The sequence below is a fragment of the Lolium rigidum genome, chromosome 6 (assembly GCF_022539505.1).
Source record: "Lolium rigidum isolate FL_2022 chromosome 6, APGP_CSIRO_Lrig_0.1, whole genome shotgun sequence".
NCBI lineage: Eukaryota > Viridiplantae > Streptophyta > Magnoliopsida > Poales > Poaceae > Lolium > Lolium rigidum.
In genome coordinates, this window is record NC_061513.1 from 72750135 (window position 1) to 72761575 (window position 11441).

An 11441-nucleotide genomic window follows, 5' to 3' on the forward strand; every position below is an offset into this window, starting at 1 on the left:
AGAACAGCGCCTACAACAAAATCACTAGCATCACACATAATTTCAAATGGTAAATTCCAATCAGGAGGTTCAACTATAGGAGCAGCTTGTTAAGGCTTTCTTAAGAGTTTCAAAAGCTTCCTTACAATCATCATCAAAAACAAAAGGTACATCTTTTTGAAGAAGATTAGTAAGAGGCTTTGAAATCTTGGAGAAATCTTTAATAAATCTCCTATAAAACCCAAGCATGTCCAAGAACACTACGAATACCTTTAACATCCCTTGGATAGGGCATCTTCTCAATAGCTTCAACTTTAGCTCTATCAACTTCAATACCTCTCTCGGAAATTTTATGTCCCAATACAATTCCTTCATTAACCATAAAGTGGCATTTCTCCCAATTAAGAACAAGGTTAGTTTCTTCACATCTCTGCAAAACTTTATCAAGGTTTCGCAAGCAACTATCAAAAGAATTCCCGTATACGGAAAAATCATCCATGAATACTTCCACAATACTCTCACAAAAGCCATGAAAAATAGCAGACATGCATCTTTGAAAAGTAGCAGGAGCATTACATAAACCAAAAGGCATACGCCTATAAGCATAAGTTCCATAGGGACAAGTAAAAGTGGTTTTCTCTTGATCTTTAGCTTTAACAACAATTTGTGAAAACCCATAATAACCATCAAGAAAACAAAAATGAGTATTTTTAGATAACCTTTCTAACATTTGATCAATAAATGGTAAAGGGTAATGATCTTTCTTAGTAACTTTATTAACTTTTCGAAAATCAATGCACATTCTATAACCTACAACTACTCTTTGAGGTATAAGCTCATCATTATCATTAGGCACAACAGTTATTCCTCCTTTCTTAGGAACGCAATGCACATGACTAACCCATCTACTATCAGCAATAGGATATATAATACCAGCTTCAAGAAGTCGTAATACCTCATTTCTTACCACATCCTTCATCTTAGGAATTAGACGATGCTGAGGTTCAACAACAGGCTTCGCATCATCTTCCATATTAATGGCATGTTGGCAAATAGAGGGAGAAATCCCCTTCAAGTCATCAAGAGTATAGCCAATAGCACCTCGGTGTTTCTTCAATATTTGCAATAATCTTTCTTCTTCAAACTCTGTAAGCTTAGAACTAATAATAACAGGATATATTTTCTTATCATCAATATGAGCATATTTAAGATTATCGTGCAAAGGCTTTAAATCAAAAACAGGATCTTCCTTTGGTGGCGGTGTTGTACCCAAGTCTTCCACCGGTAAATCATGCTTGAGAATAGGTTGGCGAAGAAAAATCTCCTCAAGCTCATCTCTTTCTTTCCTAAAAACTTCACTCTCGCTATCCTCCAAATGTTGCCGCAAAGGATTATTAGGAACAAGAACAATAGATGCACACTCGCTCCATTTTAAAATCATTACTAGGCAAATCAGCTTTATAAGGAGTTTTGGTAAATTTAGAGAAGTTAAACTCATAAGATTCACCAGCAAATTTAGTCAAAATTTTCTCTTTCTTGCAATCTATAATAGCTCCACAAGTATTTAGAAAAGGTCTACCAAAAATGATAGGACAATAATCACTAGCAGCAGTAACCAAGTACCAAAAAGTCAGCAGGATATTTAATCTTACCACATAGAACTTCCACATCTCGAACAATACCAATTGGAGAAATAGTTTCTCTATTAGCCAGCTGAATAACCACATCAATATCTTCAAGTTCACAAGAATCAATTTCGTGCATAATCTCCGTGTAAAGCTCATAAGGTATAGCACTAACACTTGCACCAATATCACATAGACCATAATAGCAATGATCACCAATTCTAACAGATAGCATAGGAACACTAGCTTGTTTGGGTTTATTAGGATGTGAAACAATATTAGAAGCATCTTCACAGAAAATAATATGACCATCCTCAACATTTTCAGTCACAAGATCTTTAACTATTGCAACAGCAGGTTCAACTTTTATTTGTTCTTCGGGTTCTCTAGGTTTCTTTTCACTTTTATGAACCGCACTATTTATAACAGAGTACTCCTTCATTTTAGCAGGAAAAGGAGTTTTTTCAATATAAGCTTCAGGAATAACACGATCAGCAGTTTCAACTACAACACACTTATTAATAGATGAATCAATTTTATCTTTATACGGTTCATGATACTTATCAAAATTCTTCTTAGGCAATTCATAATGAGAGGCAAAAGCTTTATAAAGATTTGCAGCAACTTGAGAATCAAGACCATATATAGCACTCATATTACGAAATTTATCAGTATCCATAAAAGCTTCAATGCATTTATAATCATAAATTATACCTGATTCTCTATCTTTGTCGTTCTCCCAACCTTCAGTATTTTCTTGGATCCGATCAAGAAGGTCCCTTTTAAACTCTTCTTTATTGCGTGTAAATGATCCGGAACAAGAAGTATCCAGCAAGGTCTTGTCTTGAAAAGAAAGTCTTGCATAGAAATTATCAATAATAACATTACCAGGAAGCTCATGAATGGGGCATTTGAGCATTAAAGACTTCAATCTCCCCCAAGCTTGGGCAATACTTTCTCCATCATGAGGCCAGAAATTATATATGCGGTTCCGATCCTTGTGAATTTCACTTGGAGGATAGAACTTAGAATAAAACCAGGGCACAATATCATCCCATTCAAGAGAATCTCCATTATCCAAGCAATTTATACCAATGCGCCGCTTTACCGTACAGACGATAAAGAGAATAGTTTCTTCCTCACTTCATTCATAGCAATACCTGCACATTTGAATAACCCGCATAATTCATGCAAAAACAAGTAAATGATCACCAGGATGGACAGCTTCCATCCCCTTCATAGCGGTTATCCATAACATGTTCAATAATTTTCGTAGGTATTTTATATGGTATTACTTCCTCACACTGGCGCCTCATCCACTACCGTTGCAGTAGTAGTAGATTTCCCAAATAGAAATTGAAGAGAAGATCTCTCCATAATGACTTATAGCAGCAAGCGAGAAATAAAATCAGCACAAACAAGTAAAGGTTTTCCTTACCAATTCCGCTTACCAATAGCGCTTCACTCCCGAGCAACGGCGCCGTAAAATAGTCTTGATGACCCACAAGTATAGGGGGTGTATCGTAGTATCTTCGATAAGTAAGAATGTCGATCCCAACGAGGAGCAGAAGGTGTTGACAAGCAGTTTTGATGAAGGATTCACTGTAAATGCTCACAGACAAGTATTCGGGGGGTTTTGATGTAACAGATGAATAAAGTACAAGTAAGTAAAATGCGAGAGAAATAATTGCAACGAGTGGCCCAATCCTTTTTAGCACAAAGGACAAGCCGGTTTGTTTACTTATAATGACCAAACGTTCTCGAGGACACACGTGATTTTAGTCTAGTGCTTTCGCTACATACAGTTGATTAATCTTCATTGTTTTGATAAGTGTTGTGTGGGTGAACCTATGCTAATGTACCGCCCTTCCTAGGACTAATACATACTTGTGATTATACCCCTTGCAAGCATCCGCAACTACAAGAAAGTAATTAAGATAAATCTAACCACAGCCTTTAAACTCCGAGATCCTCGCAATCCCTCCTCGCATCGATATACCAACGGGGGTTTAGGTTTCGTCACTCCGGCAACCCCGCAATTGGCAAACGAATACAAGATGCATTCCCCTAGGCCCATAAATGGTGAAGTGTCGTGTAGTCGACGTTCACACGACACCACTAGAAGAATAACACCACAACTTAAATATCATAACATTGAATATTACTCAACCATAGTTCACTACTAACAATTAGACTTCACCCATGTCCTCAAGAACTAAACGAACTACTCACGAGACATCATATGGAACATGATCAGAGGTGATATGATGATGAATAACAATCTGAACATAAACCTTGGTTCAATGGTTTCACTCAATAGCATCAACAACAAGTAGAAATCGATATCGGGAGAGTTTCCCTATCAAACAATCAAGATCAAACCCAAATTGCTACAGCGGTGACGATGTCCAGCGGTGGAGATGGCGGTGATGATGGTGGAGATGATGATGATGGTGATGGAGATGATGTCCAGCTCGATGGCGGTGACGATGGCGTCGATTTCCCCTCCGGGAGGGAATTTCCCCGGCGGATTCCTCGCCCGCCGGGAGAGCTCTTTTCTCTCTGGTGTTCTCCGCCCCGCAGAGGCGGCTGTAACCCTTCGTGAGGATTCCTCTGTGGCTTAGGTCTTCGGGACGAAGGGTTTCGCGAAGAAAAGGAGGCGAAAGGGGCCGAGGGGGCTCCACACCACATGGTGGCGCGGCCAGGCCATGGGCCGCGCCACCCTATGGTGTGGGCCCACCCTGGGTCCAACTGGCTCCCCCTTCTGGCTTCCTCCGTCATCTGGAAAAATAGGATTTTTGGTAAAACTTCCTTCCACAGCTTGATCTTCCGAAATATTGCATCCCGACGGTGCTTTTTCCAGCAGAATCTCGGCTCCGGTGCTCGATCCCCAAATAATCATGAAACATGCAAAATAGATGAAATAACATAAGTATTGTGTCCCAATATGAAATATATCAATGAATAACAGCAAATTATGATATAAAATAGTGATGCAAATTGGACGTATCATGCCCCAAAGTTTATATTATCGATATGGCTACTTCTCCTAAGTGACAAAAGGCTAAAATAAGTTGTATATAAATTCTTCTGGTCAGGTTAGTTTTTGGATCCCTGAAAAGGATCTTCATGTCCTGCTAGGCTGCTACCATGTAAAAAGTAATATGCTAAGTCTTGCCCTTTAACCATACTTATGGGTCTTCATTATCAACCACTAACAAACTGATGCACATATTAGTTGAGCATGTATGCTAAGGATTTTCTCTTCTTTTTTCATAGATGTTCAAAGGTAGAGGTTAGCCTTTCATGATGCACAGATTACATGATTAGACCTAAATTTAATTAATTATAATCATCCTGGTCTTAAAATACCATTAGTATGTGTTAGGTAAGAAAAAATAGTGCTAGCTTCTCAATGTTTATACTAAAGATGCTATTTTCCAAAAATCTTTTTGTGCCAATGAGGCGAAATCTCCAGTCTGAATTTGCTTCTCATTTCATTTTGTTGGGTAGATAGTGCCAGCTTACATATGAAAAATGATGTTATTTATGTACTGAGAGTTCGTTTGTACTACACACGATCGCTCAAGCTTGCAATGCCGGTAAAAAGACCATGACCAGATCATTCTCCAAGGGGGCATTGCTAAACAATGCCTGATATGGTAGCAAGGCTACATCTAAACTTGGTGCTTCCTAACAAATATCTGAAAGTTAGTAAAATGCTCAATCTACTTTTCTTTAGTTGCACTACTTGCTGATGCATACTAGTATCCGTTATAATTTCTGGCTGATTGGACTGATTTTGCAGTATCCATGGTTAATTCATCTCTGATTGTTTTTTTCTTATTAATTAATTGTTGCAGTATCCATGGCGATTTATATTAATTCTTATTTGTATTTGATGATGTTAGTGATGCCAACACTTTGTTGAAGCCCATGACTCTCAACCCCCCGGAAGTGACCTTCAACCTATCTACGCAGCAATAGTAAGTGCCTCCCTATTTTTCCAATCATTTCGGTGCTACAGATGCTGCTCTTATTTGAAACAGATGAATGATTGGATTGCTGATTACTTTTTATACGATGTTTGCAGGTATGAGGATGTCCTTGCTACTGTAACAGCGCATCCACTACCTGATGATGACGACGCTCTGATCGAGTAGAGAGAGGATCATGAGTTGATTGTGCTTTGTACAAGAGTTTTCTATTTTAGGTGAAAGGCTTGATATTCAGGCCGGAATGTTTTCCTTAGATCAAGAACTATTGTGTGACATCGATCTACATCTTTGCCATGGATTTCTTGACCATATTTATATGTTACTTTATGGTTCATTAGTATTATTATGCATCCCAGCTTACTATGGATCATATATATCTATCTCCGCATGTTTGTCTTGTGATCCTGAGCTGTTGGTGTAATTTTAGAGCTCTGGGCTGCCATAGAATTTCAACTATCAGGTTTGGTCCGCTAAGAGCATCTCCAGCCGCGTCCCCCAAAGCGTCCCCCAAAGGGATTTGGGGCGCGTCGGACAAAAAATGCGTTCCAGCCGCGTCCCCCGAAGCCCATTTTTGTCCGGCGCGGCCCGATACGGTGTCCGGCGCCCCGAGCCCGTCCCCGTCCCACAGGGGACGCACCGGGGACGCCGGACACAGCGAAGCGAGGCGAACCGACGCGGGGCCGACTAGTCAGCGGCTCAGTGAAAAATCGTCTCCCATTCCCGCCAAATCCCGCCCCTCCCGCCATATCGCGCCTATCCCGCCGCGCATTTCTAGCCTCCCAACACATATCCCACCGCTGATTCATTTCTCCTATCCCGCCGATTTGTTTCTCCCTCCCGCCGTCCACCCGCCGCCGCTACCCTCTCCCCATTCCATGGCGCCGCCGATAGCCCCCAAAAAGATGGCCAAGAAAGCGGCCAAGAAGCCGCCGGGCAATGCGACGAAAGGGGCGAAAGCGCCGTTCGCGAAGCCGCGAAAGGCGCCGGCCCCGAAGAAGAAGCCGGAAGGATGGACCGATGATCGGTGGCATCAAGACCGTCCGCGCCGGAAGATGTCGACGGCGGAGCGGAAGGACCGGAGGGCGGCGGAGCGGGAGAAGAAGGCTACGGCGGCGCGCCGGCACCGAGCACATAATGGCCGGGTGTATCGCCGCCACCAACGTGAGCCCATATAGTACGAACGTGCCGGTGTACGTTTCGGGAGTCTTCTCTCCGTCGTCATCCGCCTTCTACAACGACGGCCCCTCCCGCACTCCCGGGTGCGTGACGCCCAACTTGTCGCCCCACTACCGGGATGCGCGCGCCGCATGGCGCTTCAACCCCAATAACCTCTATTCCCCGGCGCACGAGCAGCGCGAGCCGGGACCCGGTGCGGACGGCGACCCTTTCACCGGCCGAAGGGGCCGCTCGGGTCGACGGCGCCGGTGCTGAGGGTGCTGAGGAAGAGGGCGGGGGTGAGGACGAGGAGGACGATGAAGAGGAGGGGGTGGAGGACGACGACGACGACGAGGACGAAGAGGGCGGCGAGGGCGGCGAGGAAGAGGACGAGGAGGGTGCCGGTGACGATGATCTCGTGGAGGTAGACGCGGACGGCGTGAAGAAGAAAAAGAAGAAGGCGTCGGGCACACGAGGCCCCAAGTGGACGGTTTTTGAGGATCTTTGTCTGTGCGAGTCGTGGGCGACGGTGAGCCATGACTCCATCATCGGCGCCAACCAAAAATACGGGAAGTATTGGGCGAGGCGAGTACAAGAAAGTGACAATGAAGAGGAGCCAAAAGGCAATGTCGACGCGATGGGCCATCATCCAGGCGTCGGTGAACTCCTTCCATGGATACCATCAGGAATTACTGACCAGAGCCGAGAGCGGCGCCGACCTCTCCCAAATGGTACGCCTCTTTCTTCCATAATCTATAGCGCCTACATTGTGTTCGATGAAATGATTCCGCTTCCTTTGGCTAGTTTGATAGGTCCATGGAGGTTTACGCGAGGAACTCGGATGGGCATAAGCCGTTCGCGCTGATGCATTGCTATAGCAAGCTCAAAGGGAATGAGAAATGTCGGTTGAAGCGCCTGTCGCTGTCCAATGGGAAGGACGCCATTGATCTGGACGCGGCGTCGGCAACGTCGGCAGGGCGTCCTACTGGCAACAAGGCTGCCAAGGCCGCCTTGGCCGACGCCGCGTCGGGTGAGAAGACGTAGGCGTCGATCACGAAATGCCTCGCGGACGTCTCCTCGACCTTTCTCTCCCGCGCCAAAAAGAACGACGAAAGGTGGGCGGAGCTGCTCAAGAGGCAAGAGGAGAAGTTGGAGATCAAGAAACGCAGGGACGAAATGTCCCTGCTGAGAGCGTCGACAGAGGGAATGTCTCCCCGGACGCGGGCGACGCACAACTTTTTCAAAGGCCAGATCCTCGACGACATCGAAGCCAAAATGGCGGCCGCCGACGCGGCGGCCCGAGGAAGCGGCGGCAGCGAAGCATCGCGGCGCAAGAGCCGAGCTGCGGCAGTCTTCGATCGCTACACCATCGTCGGCCTACGCGACGGCGGCGAAGGAGACGGAGTATGCACAGCACCAGGCAGATCGCGACGAGGTCGTCGTGGTCGACGGGCTGCGTCAACTCAGGATACGTCGCCGTCGACCAACCCCTTCTTCTAATTTAGCATGCACTATATGGTCTGTAATATTATCGCCGCTACTCTGATCGCCGCTACTCTGATCGCCGGGAACGATCTCTTTTGAATGCAAAATTTGAATTCTTCATTGGGAGCAGCGTTTGGGGGACGCGGCTGGGGAGCGACGTCCCCCAAAGGCGGCACGAACAAAACACGTTCCCCAAACGCTCAATCCGGCGCGGTTTGGGGGATGCGACTGGAGATGCTCTAAGGTACCGAGCCAACAACACATTATCATTTTCTCACATGATTTTCAGCATTGAAGTGAACTTCACGGGACCGTGCGAAAAAATGCGCATCTAAATCTAGTTACTTAAATCTTACTTTTAACAGTAGAGACGAGACTCGACAAGTGCCACTCAACTACTCAAGTGCTCACCACGTAGCGAGTGCATGCACTGTTCACCTGCGTCCTGCGACCGTCAGTCGCGCCGATATGCGTGCCAGAGGTTTCCCACGCCGAGCGACGTCGCCGCCGCCGAGATCGGTGGTCACGCAGCGGCAGGCGGCGGATCTGGGCTCGGCGCGCGCGGGCGGGCACGCTTTTCTTTTCGCCAGGTTCACCTCCCCTCCCGCCCCCACCAACGTGGCCACGCCAGCACCCAACTACCGGCCGCCTTCCTCCACGCAAAAGGCGCCTCTCGCTGCTCCACACTCCACGCGTCCCCTCCTCCCACGACCGACCAACCTCCCACTGATTGCGACCGCCCCGCACCACGTGTCCCTCCCCCTCCACTCCCCACCTCCCCACCTCCTACCCCAACCCACCGCCATGCGGGCCACGGCGCTCCCGGGTCCCCACCATCCATAGACACGTCGCCGCACCAGACGTCCAGCTCTTATTACCCGGAGTAAATTAATGGCGCGATATTTCCTTCCTTCCGGGCGGCCCAGGAGACAGCGGCCATGTGGTGCGGGGCATCAATAAATAAGCTGTCGACGCGGACAGCCCCGCGCCGTGCCGCCACGTGTGCTCCGGCCGTCCTCGCCGTTAACGTCAACTGCCTGCCGGGCCCCGCCACGGGAGACGCGTGTCGAGATCTCCTCGCCGGCCGCAGCCCACGCGTCCTCATCTGCCCGACGCGGACGGTGGGCGACGTCTCGTAGTAGCCATCGCGCGAGCGCTGGCTGGCCGCCATGACGGCGACGGGCACCACCCGCCTCCTCCTTCTTCTACCTCCTCTCCCTTCGTTTCCGGGGTTCGTTTCGGCCCCGCGCTTCTCCTGCTGCTGCCTAGCTCGTCGAATGCGCTGCTGTGCTCGCGTGTGAATCGTGCTTCGTTTAGGCTCGCGAATTCCGTGGCGCAGAGGCTGCTACTTGGGCTCTAACCTTCCCATGGCCGAGATCTGCTGCCAGGAAGCCAAGTCCCCGCCGGCCACCGTGGCCACGGCCTCGGCCTCGGCCGCCGCCGCCGCGGCTGCCGTCGCGTCGTCCGTGATGGACAGGCGCCGCCGGAGGCTGGAGATGAAGCGCTTCCGCCTCGCCACCGACCTCGAGGAGTCCGCCGCGGAGTACGCCCGCGCGGGCAAGCGCCAGCGGCTCGCGCGCACCGCGTCCGGCTCGCCGCCGTGCCCCGGCGCCCCCGCCGCCGCGGCCGAGGCCGAGACCGTGGACCCCGACCGCTGCCCGAGGTACGGGGTCTCCTCCGTCTGCGGCCGCCGGCGCGAGATGGAGGACGCCGTCTCCGTCAGGCCGGACTTCCTGTCCGCCAGCTCCTCCGGCAGCAGGTCCCACTTCTTCGGGGTCTTCGATGGCCACGGCTGCTCACACGTACGTCTGTCGAACTGAGCCTCACCAATTTCCAATTCAGTTTTACGTGTGCGTGTGCTGATTCTGGAGCTTCGTTCCCTCGTTCTGCTACCAGGTGGCGACGACGTGCCAGGACCTGATGCACGAGGCGGTGGCGGAGGAGCACGAGAAGGCGGCGGCGGCGGGTTCCGGCGAGGAGGAGATCCCCTGGAAAGAGGTGATGGAGAGGAGCTTCGCGCGGCTGGACGAGCGCGCCGCGAGCTGGGCCACCAGCCGCAGCAGCGAGGAGCCCGCCTGCCGCTGCGAGCAGAAGATGCCCTCCCGGTGCGACCACGTCGGGTCCACCGCCGTCGTCGCCGTCGTCAGCCCCACCCACCTCGTCGTCGGCAACGCCGGCGACTCCCGCGCCGTCCTCTCCCGGGCCGGCGCCCCCGTCGCGCTCTCCGTCGACCACAAGGTGCGCGTCGCGGCGTCATGCTCTGTCCCCTCTCAGCTTCGACCTGAATTATTGTCCGTGACCTTACGTTGTTGCCTCGTTGTGGATCTTGTCAGCCGGACCGGCCGGACGAGCTGGAGCGCATCCAGGCGGCGGGCGGCCGCGTGATCTACTGGGACGGCGCCCGGGTGCTCGGCGTCCTCGCCATGTCTCGTGCCATAGGTGAGTTCAGTTCAAAGTTCGTTCATATCGTCAGGAATTTGCTCTCCATCTGCGATCCGATCTAACGTACATGTATATGTGCGCTCAGGCGACGGTTACCTTAAGCCGTTCGTGACGGCGGAGCCGGAGGTGACGGTGACGGAGCGCAGCGACGCCGACGAGTGCCTGATCCTGGCCAGCGACGGGCTGTGGGACGTGGTGACGAACGAGATGGCGTGCGACGTCGTCCGGGCGTGCTTCCGGAGCAACGGCCCGCCGGAACCCGCGAGCGGCGACGGAACCTCGTCGTCGTCGGCGAAGGGGGTAATAAGCAGGGCGGAGTCCGACAAGGCGTGCTCCGACGCGGCCATGCTGCTGGCGAAGCTGGCGCTGGCGCGGCGGAGCGCCGACAACGTGAGCGTCGTCGTCGTGGATCTGCGCCGGGGGCTGTGATGATTCATTCCTGGAGCGAAATTCGCGCTCCATGATTGCTTTTCCTTGTCCTTTTTAAATTGATCCATGCTAATTTCGTTCTTCATTTTTGAATTTGCTCCGTTATCTTGATCTAGTAGTATGAGCTCTAGCACTATTAATTTCTAGTTCTGCTAAGTTCATTATGGTATAGCCTTCCGTTGCCATTCAAATACAAATACAGTATAGAAGAAAAACCCAGCTGGTCAGCTACGATCTTGTGATCTTTCCGAAGATAGAGAATGCGATACGCAGATCTGTAGCCTTCGTTATATAATCGATCTTATTAGCTGACTACAACCATCAGACT

At 49.8% G+C, this 11441-nt stretch overlaps 1 protein-coding gene across 1 annotated transcript; it reads left to right on the forward strand.

Annotated features, from left to right (window-relative positions):
* Positions 1–9492: 9492 nt before the first annotated feature.
* Positions 9493–11224, forward strand: LOC124665594 (probable protein phosphatase 2C 9). Its single transcript, XM_047202991.1, has 4 exons — positions 9493–10044; positions 10139–10480; positions 10576–10681; positions 10770–11224. The coding sequence occupies exons 1-4, from the start codon at positions 9610–9612 to the stop codon at positions 11111–11113; spliced, it is 1227 nt and encodes a 408-aa protein (XP_047058947.1). The 5' UTR covers positions 9493–9609; the 3' UTR covers positions 11114–11224.
* The last annotated feature ends 217 nt before the right edge of the window (positions 11225–11441 follow it).